Source organism: Elephantulus edwardii, unplaced genomic scaffold, assembly GCF_000299155.1.
Source record: "Elephantulus edwardii isolate Elephantulus edwardi_28Jun2011 unplaced genomic scaffold, EleEdw1.0 scaffold00004, whole genome shotgun sequence".
Taxonomy (NCBI): Eukaryota; Metazoa; Chordata; class Mammalia; order Macroscelidea; family Macroscelididae; genus Elephantulus; species Elephantulus edwardii.
The window spans coordinates 35715461-35727999 of record NW_006399754.1 but is presented as its reverse complement, the minus strand read 5'-3'; the positions used below and the strand labels follow the sequence as shown (position 1 = coordinate 35727999).

Genomic DNA, 12539 nt, shown 5'->3' with positions numbered 1-12539 from the left:
CTGTCCCTCTACTCTACCCAGCATGATGTCCCTTCCCCTCCTGCACTGTCCCTCTACTCTACCCAGCATGATGTCCCTCTCCAAAGACCTGTCTCTCCTTGCAACATGTCCAAAGTATGTCAGGCGAAGCCCCAGAATCCTTGCCTCCAAGGAGCAGCCTGGTTTAACCCTCTCTAGGATGAATCTCTAGGATGATATTAACGATATTGAATGATAATTTCCACTCCGGTGGGTCACCTGTTTTTGGAATGGAAATAAATATGGATCTTTTCTAGTCAGCTGGCCTGGTTGTTGCCCTCCAGATTTCTTGGCACAACCTGGTGAGCATGTCCAGGGAAGGATCTGTTTGTTGAAATATGTCAATTGGTAGCCCATCAATTCCTGGGGCTTTATTTATTTTTTTTGTCTGGTCCTTCAGAGCAGCCTGCACTTCCTCCTTCATCAATGTCGCCTCTTGATCATATGTTGTTTCTTAAAATTCTTCTGTGCCAGCCCCTTCTTTTTGGTGCAGTGACTCTGTGTACTCTCTCTATATTTTCTTTTAATGCTTCTTGAACCATTCAATATTCTTCCATGCCATCCTTAAGTGTTGCAACTTGCGGCTTGAATTTGTTCTTAGTTCCTTCAGTTTAAGAAATGCTGAGTGAGTTCGGCTCTTTTGATTTTCCAACTCCAGCTTTTCGCACATTTCATTATACTACTTTGCTTTGTCTTCCTGAGCTGCCCTTTGAAATCTTCTATCGGCTCCTTAACTTCTGGATTTCTTCCATTTGCTTTGGCTTCTCAGCACTCCGATGCCGTATTCAGAGTCTCTTCTGACATCCATTTTGACCTTTTCTTCCTCCTCTGTCTTTGTAATGACCTTTTGCATTCTTCATGGATGATATTCTTGATATCCTCCCACAGCTCATTTGGTCTTCACGCATTAGTGTACAGGCCTCAAACCTGCTCCTGAGTTAGTTTTTAAATTCAGGTGGAAGAGACTCAAGGTCAAAATTCCTGTGGATTTGATTTGACCTTCTTCAGCTTTAGTCTGAACTTGATGATCTGTTCCACAATCAGCACGTGGCCTAGTTTTCACTGTTGATATTGAACTTCTCCAACGATTCCTCCCACAGATGTGATTGATCTACATCACGAAACACCTGGCAGCTGAGACCTCCATCTTCCCTCCCTCTCAGGTACCATCTCTTTTTCCAGGATCTCATTGGCTCTCAGGTACCATCTCTTTTTCCAGGATCTCATTGGCTTTGTAACAACCAGACAGCCTAGGGCAGACGGCACATTCAGCATGCCAGATCTAAAGGAGATATAGCCTTCACCTTGGAAATGATTGATTGTAAGAGCCTTGTGGTGCCTAAGATAGAACAGGGACACTAGGCCCCAAGAGGACAGTGCTGGTGTAGGTGGTCAGGGCAAGACCCTTTCCCCAGTGCTGCCTGAGACAAAAATTCCTCCCTGAAACTGATACAGGGGATTTGAACTTAAATCTTCCTAAGTGTGAGACAGAAATCAGAATGAGAGACCAGCAACATTGTGAGGTGCAGGACATCACAGAAGTGACTGGTGGCCTAAGCCATCAATCAAGGGGTGGCTGGGGGGAAGGGGGTGCAGGATGGGGGGGGGGGGGGGGGGGGGGGGGGGGGGGGGGGGGGGGGGGGGGGGGGGGGGGGGGGGGGGGGGGGGGGGAGGTGCGGGGAGGTGGGAAGGGAGATGGGGGGAGGGAGGTGCAGGAGTTGGGGAGGGAGTGCTAACCATGTTACCATCATGGTTACCATCATCAAGGGAGAGGGAAGGGACAAGCCACACATGCAGGACGAGGGCACTGTGTGTATGGTTATCTCTGTAAAGGGAAGTGCCTCTCATTTGCTTTTTTTAATAAAATGCTTGTTTGTCAGATGCTGTTCCAAAGCTAAGTATATAAATTAAGACAGACTAGGAAGAAGGATTGGCCATCCACCTCTGAAATACAACAGGCCTTTGAAAATCCTATGTGCAATAAAGCACACACACAGTAGAATAACATATGGTAACTGAGTCTGAGCCCTCAAATTTGGAAACACAAAGGAGGAGGAAGAGTTGTAAGCTGAAACTAATGATTGGAACTGGTCATACTCTGGGTATTAAATGAAATGGCATCATTGCTTCACTGCAGGGCCATCCAGTGGGGTCACCAGGCTTGGGGTCACCCCTTCCATGGACCTCCTCTCATCCTAGACCTCACAGGATCCTTAGCTCTTGTTTGCTCCCAGCATTAGCCATAGAAAAGCCCATAATGCAACGCGCCACCAGGACGCCTCATTTTACAGGAAGGGCTGATGGCACCTGCCCGGGGTCCCCAGGGATGGTGGAGCAACTCAAAGGCAGCCAGCCATGTGGAAATGCAAATTCCACTTCAGTCTTCAGCAGGGTCCTTCCAGCTGTGAATTTCTAGTCCTGGGTCCTTCTCTAGTCCTGTCACAGACTCTCAAAGGCGCGCCTGGACGCCGGAGGCAGCTCCTCTGCGCTGTGAGCCAATCCCGGCGCGTGGAAACCCACGTAACAGGAAGAGCCGGGGCATGTCTTTAACCATCACCTTCATGGGACAAGCCACCAGGTGCCAAGCCCAAGGTGCCCAGCTTCTGAGTGGCTGCTGAGTGGGTCACAGCCACAGCACCAGGCTCTTCCAGTGACGGCCACCAGACGGGAACCAAACCACTCAGCGAATTCCTCAGCTGAAAATCTCCCCGGAGCTTGGCTGGACTCTTTCCCTGTTTCCGGAGGCGCCTGCAGCCGGCTGAGCTGCTCACCGAGGCCGAGTCCTCGATCTGCCAGCTGCTCCAAGAAGGATGGGTGCTCTCCCCCCGTTAGGAGGTCTGGACTCAGAAATGCTGGGGGGGCCCCCTGGGAGGCGGACACTTGAGGGCCTGGAGTCCAAGTGGCTTTGAGTCGTGAGGTCCAGGGCCTCCGAACTTGCCCCCATGTGCAGTCTGCTGCATCTTCATCTAATCACGTCTGTCAGGTGCTGTGGTTACAGCTCCCAGTGGCAGCAACTCCGGGTCTGTGGGCACCTGATCCTCAGGGTTTTCACGGCTGGGTTGCCAGGCCTTTCTTCCTTGTCTGTCTTGGTCTGGAAGTTTGGCTGAAGCCTGTTCAGCAACCTAGCAACGCGTAGGCCTTCACTGAGACAAGGTGGCTATGCCTGGGGTGCACTGGCTGGGACTCGAACCTGTGTCGCCAGGTTGAAATTGAGAATTCTCCCATTGAGACCTCCCTTGAATCTTTGTTGTTGGGGCTGTCGAGTTGATTTTGACTCACAGTGACTCCCGTGTGTAGGAGTGTCCATGGGGTCTCTTACACTTACATGTTGGATCTTAGGGTCAATGGCTCCTTCCCAGAGAAGCAACACTCTTGTCTTTATTTCTGGGGACGCACTGCAGTTTACATCCACCCAGAGGGGCTAACAGCAAGATCATCATCCTTGAGAGGGGGGACGCCTCTCTGTCGCTCACTGTCTGAGCTGATACGTGTGAGAGGGGACAGGGGACGCCTCTCTGTCGCTCACTGTTTGAGCTGACCTGAATGGGCCATACTGAAAGGACTCAGCGCACACTTGAAGAAGAAACAGCTGTAAATACCCTCCACATTCTTCTCCCCTTTTCCTTAACAATGACGGCAAGTATTTACCAGCTGGCTAGCCTGAGGGATGCTGTCATGAAGGAGTGGGTTCTAGATTGTTCTAGATGGAATGCTGAAGGATCAGTCTACACCTCCCCAGGAACACAGTGCTCAGTGAAGAAATAAATGGAACACGGTTTTCCTTTTTTACTTAGTTAACTAGTTAGGACAGGATTAGTATTGTCAGGCAGCATCTAGCAAAGGTTATTTTTGTACCAATACTTTTCTCCCTGCAGAAAAGAACAAAGAAAACCAACTCCAATTCACATTCTCACGCAACCATGCTTGGCTTGAAAGTCATTCTGTCTTGTGCAGCTGGGGCTTATGGGATCGTGTGGGATGAATGTCTGTCCCGCCCTCTCAAACGGCAGGGGCGGAGCGTACAGAAGAGCAGGGATCACCGACCCTTACCTTTTCTTCCGAGTCGCCGGGCTGGCACGTGATCACTCCGTCCCGTGAGCCGCCGGCAAACGTGGCCTTACAGTTTGCGAGCCACTGTAAGAAAAAGAAAAGTGCATCCAAGTGAACTCAGGATGCCCCAAAACATGAACACTTGTGACCTGTATGGAAAATTGTTATGTGCCGTCAAGTCGCCTGCAACTCACAGCGACCCTGTGTACGAGCCCTAAACCCTGCTCTATCCTGTGCCAATCGCACTGTCTCCGACACGCCCATCCCATTACCCCAGTCACTGAATCAATCCATCTCATAGAGGGTCTTCCTCTCCTGCGCTGTCCCTCCACCCTCCCAAGCATGATGTCCCTCTCCAAGGACTGGTCTCTCCTTGCAACATGCCCAAAGTACGTCAGATGAAGCTTCAGAATCCTTGCCTCCAAGGAGCAGCCTGGCTTCACCCAGGAATACTTTGTTCTCTTAGCAGTCCATGCTTTATTCAGTACTCTTCTCCAGCACCACAGCTCAAAGGCATCAATTCTCCTTCTATCCTTCCTAGTCATTGTCCAACTCTCTGACGCATAACAAGTGATTGCAAAAACCATGGCCTCTATCAGGAGCACCTTAGTCTCCAGAGTGACCAAATCTCCAAAGAAGCGGCCAGAAGCCTGGTGGAGGTGGAGCAGTGCGTTATGAGTGGGCTGCTGACTAAATGAAGGTCTATGGTTTGCATCCGTCAGCCGCTCTGCAGGAGGAAGACTGAGTAACTTCCTGCTGGAAGGAGCTGTAGCCTCAGAAACCAGACGGAAAGGCACTACAAGTAGGACTTCATTCTATGCAGGGTGTCGTCATGAATCAATACATTAGTAAAGGAAAGAAGAAAACAATTATTACTATAATGATTTTACGGAAAAGACCATTTCTGGGTTTAAGGTGAGCTGTTTGAAATTAAAAACTATGTAAAGAAGAAAAGGCAATTTAAAAATCTAATTTCAATGGAAAAGGTCCACTGTAGACTTAAAAAGACAGAGTAATGTTGGGCCTAATTCAGTTGGGATTAATTGTATAAACATAATGAATGGCAATGATTGTATGAAACACAATGTGAATGAAAGAAAGTGTGAAACACAATGTACATGAATTTTGGATGCAAATCAATATAAAATAAAACTTAAAGAAAAAAATTTAACTTCAACAGTGCAGAATGTCCTGTCATCCTGGGGTATGGTTTCAATATCTTTCATGATTTAAATAGAAACGGAATTCATATCCAGTTAGAACTCTTCTGTAGGACAGACAGTAGAAGATATAAACAACATCCCACAGGCGGCGGGATTTCAAACTTTCTTGGGTTACAGAATCACAGGTTTGGAGTCTATGGGTGTGCAAATGGCCCCTGTTCTTGGCTACTCACTGGGGGGCTTGTGGCTGGGGCCCATTCAGAGGTCCCTCAGAAGAAAGGCTGGCAGTCTACTGCCCAGATTAGGCCCTGGAAAGGCCACTGAGTACAGTTCTTCTGTGACACACGTGGTGTTGGTGTGAGCAGTCACCAGCTGGTAATCACGTCTGTGACCACCTCAGCTGACAGGCACACATACTGCTCTGAGAAGGTTCAAATGGGCAGTCCCACCTCACCGTAAGAAAGCTCTTTAGAGAGCCCACCAGTCTCAAGGGACAGGAGAGCAGCTAACACGTATGTGGAAAGAACTTGTGAGTCAGAAGCAATGGAACACTAGGAAGTAGAAGCCCAAGGAGGCCGGGGATGAACTGTCTCGTCCACCAACCAGAAGGGCAGGATTATGCAGAGAAACACTAGGACTTCTGGGCCGGAAGGCTTAGGGTCTCATTCTCATGGGATGTCTCAGTCAGCTGGTCCACAAAGCTCTCGTTCTGCAGCCCAGTGAGGTGAGTGGCCCCTGGGATGTTAAGGGTTAACAGAAAATCCAGACTGTGGGTTGTATTTGACTCAGAGAAGAGACTGGTCTATAGGGCCAGGAGCCTGAGTGATTGACGTGAGGCGGACGTGATAACCACTATACTACGAGCCAGTCGCCTCCATGGTCCACAGCTTCATCTCCTGAGACCAGGAGAACTAGCTGACCACTAGTACTGACTCTTCTGACCAGGCTCACGGCAGATACACACTGACAGAATGGGGACAAAATGTGGAACAGGTCTCACGTTTTTAAAAAGTGCCAACTTACTGATCTGGTTAAAACTAGGATTCTCCGTGATTAATATCTTTTAAACATTGACCAAAATTAGCCTGTGAAGTCATCTTTATGGAAATAATAGATTATGACATAAAAAGGAGACATTACTCAAAGGGGCGCCAATAAAAACTCTATGAGATCACAAGGTCTATGATGACTGTACAGCACAGATGAGACAGTACAGGAGTAGGGACGCTAGAGTGCTGGAAACAGAGGCACCTGAACGCATGGCGAGAAAGTGCTGGCACATTATAAAACATGCAGCTATTGGTGCTGAACAACTTGTGTACTAGTGTCAAATGAGGACTCAATTTTCTGTGTAAGCACAATAAAATATTAATCAAAGGATAAAATAACGATAGGAACAAAACCCAAAGAGAAACCTCGGGCTAGAATACCAGCACTCAGATGTGTAGATGGGCCTTGGTAAAATCGGGAAAATTGACCACCACAACAAACAAGCTAATAAATAGCTGGCAGTTTGTCGCAAAAGACCTTTAAGCATTGTTAAAAAGTGAAGATGGTCAATTTGAGACCTAAGGTGTCCCTGAACAACCCACGGCGTTTCAGTTGCCGTGTCTGCATTGATGCTGGACAGCGAATGAGGAAGACCAATGACATCAGGTGCCTTTGCTGGTGAGGAGTTCCTCGCACCCTGGATTGCCGGAGCGATGTGCACATCTAACTGGGAAGGTGCAACCAGAACCAGGATGATGAGGCTGCATCTCACGTGCTTGAGATTTATTATGAGGAGGCTCCCCTAGAGAAGGACATCACGCCCAACAGAGCGGAGGGCCAGTGAGAAAGAGGAAGACATAATGAGATGGACAGGCCCTGGGCTGCAGTGCCGGGCGGGGTTTGCTCTGAGGTTGTACGTGAGCTTGCTGCACGATGTGGTGGTTAAGAGCAGGGGCCTCTGAATTGCATGGAGCTGGGTTTAAACCAGCTGGTGGTGGCCAATCCCAGGCACCCACAGGCTAACAGTGAGCACAGATGAGATGATCTATAGAAAGCTCTTTTTTTTAAGTGGTTTTTATTTTATTTTATTTTATTATTTTGTGTGTGTAACGTCAAATCAGATCTGACTGGTACAGGAGGAGATTGCCTCTCCTTCTCCAGCACAGCATCTGGTGGATTTGAACCGCATACCTCTGGGATTGTAGTGCAGCTTCTTGCCACTAGGCCACCAGAGCTCCCTTCCCGATTTATAGAAAACTTTTAACTGGCTGTTGAACACACACAAAAAGCCCTCCTCGAAATCCCACCGTTGAGCTGATTCTGACTCCTGGTGACCCAAGGATCACAGAACAGAACGGTGCTTGTCAGGTCTCCTGTGGCTGGAATCTCGACAGAAGTAGCCAGGCCTTCCATCCACGGCTCTGCTGCATGTGTCTGAACTAGCGGCCTTCAGTAAGCCTCTCACTCACTGTCGTCCGGTCAGTGCCGACCACTGCTGAGCCTCCGTTGGGTTTCCGAGGCTGTGAATGGTAACGGGAGGAGACGGCCCCTCTTTCTCCCATGGAGTCCTTGGTGGATTTGAACCGCCAGAGAAGCATGGCTTTTGGGTTAGCAGCCAACTTGATACTGACTGCTCCAGCAGAGCTCGGCAAACACTGAGTGCAACTCTTACACCACACAGGTTCTCGGACACAACTCGAAGAAACTAGCAGGTCTGACAGCACTTGGATTATGAGAACTGTTCTATCCTTTCAACAATCAGACAAATGACTTTTATTATAATTGTTGTTGATTGCCTTTAAGTCAAGCACGATTCATAGAGACCCTGTGAACAAAAGGCCTGAAACCCCTCTACATCTATCGACATTTATCAAAGTTGACAGAGTTTCTGGAGGCATATTGTTTAGGAAGTGGATGCCACTCCTGCTTCCAAAATGGATCTGAAATGAAAGGGGGAATCTGATGTAAAGAGAGTCTCTAAGATTTAAGTAGCCAGCTATGATTTGAACAAAGCCCATCTGACAAACAAAGCCATGTTCTTTGTCCATGTGCTGCTGTCAAGGCCAGGCCTTCTGACAGAGGCCTGCAGGCCCTGGGAGAACTGCCCCTGAGGGGTCCACGGCTGTCAGTCTCTAGTGCACTTGCGCGGACGGTGCACATGAATGGTTCCCTTTTCAGCTCTGTGCCCAGCGCTGCAGTAGGAAGTGTCTGGTACACCTGCACAGTTACCGTTACTATGGAGCGCTGCATCTTTCTAGGCTTCAAATTGCCCATTGCTGGAAACGGACGGTGGTCGAGGTTGCATCCACCTCCAGCACTTTATGATCTAGATCTAGGATGAAGAAAGCAGAGTGTGCAAGAGAAGACACCCACCACCAAGAGAGGTTAGGGGAGAGTGCAAGTGACCACAGGTTGGGCCTGGCTCACCCTGGAAAGAAGAAATCAAACATCTAAAAATCTCTGAGAAAATAGTTGGTAAAAATACATAGTCAACAGATTCCACTTTTTCCCAATGTCTAGGTGGGTACACTATGGAGTTAAAGGTGAAAGGCAATGGTTCCTTCAGCCACAATGGATCCAGAAAGTCTGGATTCCACTGAGATTTGGAAATTCTTTTCTGTCTTTCCCTCTTCCCCCTTTTGGTCAAGATTCTTCTATAGAATCTTGATAGATAACCTATCTATCTAGAAACACGTATTTTGATGTGGTCATAGGATCTTCATGGTTGACCCCACAGTGGGTCTCCCAGGCTGTAAATCATCTTGGAGGAGACTGTCCATCTTCTTCTTTTTGGACCGCTAGTGGACTGGAATCACCAGAGACTCAGCTTTTGGGTTGGCGGCACAGCTTGTGACAAAATTCTCCCACCAGATCGCCCTCCCACGAGCATCTACACAGAAACAGGTGCTTACTGAGAGAGTGGCCTCTTTCCTGTTGTTGTAGGTGTCCAGGTATTCTTGCAGTTCTAAGACACTGAACTTGAGCTTGTCCAGAAGCCCACAGGAAAGGAGCTAAAAACAAGAAAACATCTGTACTGAGACAAGCAGAGAAACCCCAAAACAATGTCATTCCTACCTAGAAACGAGAACTACATTCTGAAGCACTATTAAGGGGTGCCAGGGGTGTCCATTTACAGCAAGCTTTGACGATCATTTTACATCATGGGATTGCTGCCTTGTGGACAAGCGTCCTACAACAGCAAGGGCGTCTTAAGACCTCTGTGATGTGGGAGGATCAGTTCCAGGTCACCGTGACACAGAGTCTGTCACAATAAAGCCAGTCACATGCATTGTTTGGGTTCTGTGCGTATAAAAGAGAGGCCGATGTTAGACCATAGTCTATCAAGTGCATCAAACAGCACTGCGAAAAAGTGTGAGCTACTCTGAGAGTGACTGTAACGTGACCCACAGATGGGAAGGGGAGCACCTGCTGTCGGAAAAATGGTACCAACAGACTTGTCTGAGGAAATGTTGCCACAAATCCTCAATTTGTGAAAAATGTGGTATCTGGAAAACATGATAGAAAGAAGGGCGGTGACACAAAGTACGTCTGTCTCATTCTCACAGCGCATAGGCAGAAAGACAGACAGACAGACAGACAGACACACACAAACACACAGAAAGACACACAGAGAGGCAGACAACAGAAACACAGACAAACACACAGACACACAAACAGGCACACAGACAGACACACGGAGAGGCACAAAGACAGACTGACAAACAAGCTTTCCCAGGGGCTGCAGAGTTCCAGCACTTGTTCTGTGGGCTGTTCGGAGACACATGGGAGGAAGACCCCCACCCCCAGGCTGGGCCAGGCCTCACCGTCTCAGCGTCCACAAAAAGGGTGGGGCACTCGGAGCAGGAGGTGAGCATCTGGGAGGAGCTGACAAACTTGGAGCCGATGCCCCGGAGGCTGTCTCCCAGGTAACTGGCTGCATCACAGGTCAGAAAGCAGAACCTCTTCTGAATGTTCTGTGGGCGGAACAAAGACCCTTCTTTCTTTCTGTACCATCATCCACACACATTTTATTTTAGACTATTGCTAGGGATTAATGTAATTAATTACAATGTCAAATCAACTTCTTATTGGTTCGTTTTTAAAGACAGCATTTCTACAGTATTCTTTGTTCATCGTTCAACTTTCATATATGTATGAAACAATGGAAAATTCCAGTGCTTGGGTCAGGTGGACCTTTAGTTTTTAAAGTGATTTTTCCAATGCAGTAAGTTCTTTAATGTCTTTTTTTCATAATTAAAAAAATAAAAAAAAGTAACTGGGGGAGGGGCACGGGAGGGAAGGAGAGGAGGTAAAAATGTGCAACAATGAATGAATGAAAATCTAACTTATCTGTAACTTTCATTACAATTACAATTTAAATAAAAGTGTATTAAAAATATACTATGCATATTGTCCCCCTACCCAAAATAAACAAAATGACAATATATGCTGACCTTAAACTCTTTAAGAACAAAGACCCTTCTTAAAGGCCACACTCTAACCTGATACGGTGGAGAACACAGATTTTGTGATCTTCTGGGGAGGAGGAGGGGCAGAGGTCATGCGCCGTGGGCTGAGATTGTTTCTGAGTGTTGTTTCTGAATGTGTGCATGAGCACAGAACCTGGCTGTTAGAACTGTGGCTGAGAATACACGCAGAACACAGCAATCCACAGTCCCAAACACACAACTCAGTGCTGGTGACGACATTCTTTGAGCTGTGTGACTGTTCCCACCTCTTTTCTGAACGTCCTCACTACCATCACTCACTGCCCCTAAGATTCTCTCAGCCCTTTTGAATTGCTGTTGTCAATTTGGTCCAAGCACACAGACCTCACAAGAGCATAACATTCAAGGGGGACACCCTTTACAATTAAGCTAGCCTATTGTCCAGTTTAAGCCACCTAGGGAGCCCTGGTGGTCTACTGCTAAGAAGCTGCGCTGCAATCCCAAAGACATGAGGTTTGAAACCACCAGCTGCTCTATAGGACAAGGATGGATAATCTCCTGGGTGATTTACTGCCTCTGAAAACCACAGGGCCAGCTATGGGGTGGTTCTGACTCGGTGGCATATGTCTACACTGATCATTTAGAGATGCCTAATGGTGTAGTGTGTATGTACTGCCCTGTTAGCTGGAAGGTTACGGGTTTGAATCCACACTGCTCCCTGAGAGACAGAGGACCGGTCTCCTCCTGTAACGATTTACAGCTTTGGCAACCCGATGGGGATGCCCGTGAGTGAGAACCAGCTCTCTGGCGGGAGTTTGGCTTTTGGTTTGCTTCCTGCCTGCTTTGAAGGAGAAATGCGAGCCTACTGCTGGCTTACTGCTGGCTTACGTCCTTTGAGTGTTAGGATCCTCTCAGAGTGACAGAGTGGTTCCTGCAGGCTCCATGGCTCTGGGAATTCTGGATTCCATGGAATTTATTATTAAGTTCGACTTTCCTCCTCTCCTTCTTTGATCAGGATTCTGCCATAAAATCTTTTATCAACACAGAGGCCAGATTTTAACTTACATATCAGAAAAAAATGATATTCGGCGCCATAAAAATATTCTATGGGCGTAGGCCCCCTGGGTAAGCAGAGGCGAGGGGAGTGACTAGTGTCTTAAATCGACCACGTAATCATCTAGGGTGGCCAAGTCAGTTCCTAAAAGGACTTCTGCAAGTGGATGCCCACAGAACCGGTGGGTTTTTAAATGGTGTTTTCTCATGCTGCCGGTGAGGGTCGACACAGCAGCTAAGTTCTGCTCACACCAGCTGTTCAGTGATGCTGGTTACGGGCTTCGTGGTGCACAGCCATCCTCACCTCTCCTGTCTGCTGACCCCCTTGCCATCAGCCTAGTCTCCCTGTCCACTTCCGTTCTCGTCTTCACTGTGAAGCCTTGTGCCTGACTCCTGGGGGACTCTCAGGAGGAATGCAGCGCCTACGGGCTGTGTACAGGCTGTATTTGTCCTGTTCCAGGTCAATTGTTCCAAATGGCTTTCCCGGCCATCAGCTCTGAGTCTCTCTACAGAACTAGGTGGGAAGCTGAAACACGGTGTGCATATAAATGAATCATCATGGCATCAGTCACTTTCCCCATCAACCAGGCTCAAATGGAGCTTAGCAGTGAAGGTGAAATCTTAACACCAGCAAAGAAGCAGCAGAGAATGTGGAGAGAGTCCTTCAGAGCCACAAATTCCTGTGCCGCTCAGAGCAGGGACTGTCGTGTGTCTGACGCGAGGCAGAGATGACTTGAGACACTGCCTCCTGGGTCAAGAGCCAGGGGTTTTAGACCTGAGACACACCCACCTGTGGTGTCCCTGTCACAGCAGCACC

The 12539-nt window shown here is 48.2% G+C and overlaps 1 protein-coding gene across 1 annotated transcript in view; it reads right to left on the bottom strand.

The window, feature by feature from the left end:
* Positions 1–12539, bottom strand: part of FRY (furry homolog (Drosophila)) — a 257892-nt gene that overhangs the window by 14295 nt on the left and 231058 nt on the right. Inside the window, exons 56-58 of the mRNA XM_006879581.1 lie at positions 10046–10195; positions 9134–9232; positions 4069–4152 (exon numbers count right to left, since the gene is read on the bottom strand). Of these exons, the coding sequence (XP_006879643.1) occupies positions 4069–4152; positions 9134–9232; positions 10046–10195 (333 nt within the window). The remainder of the gene's footprint in view (positions 1–4068; positions 4153–9133; positions 9233–10045; positions 10196–12539) is intronic.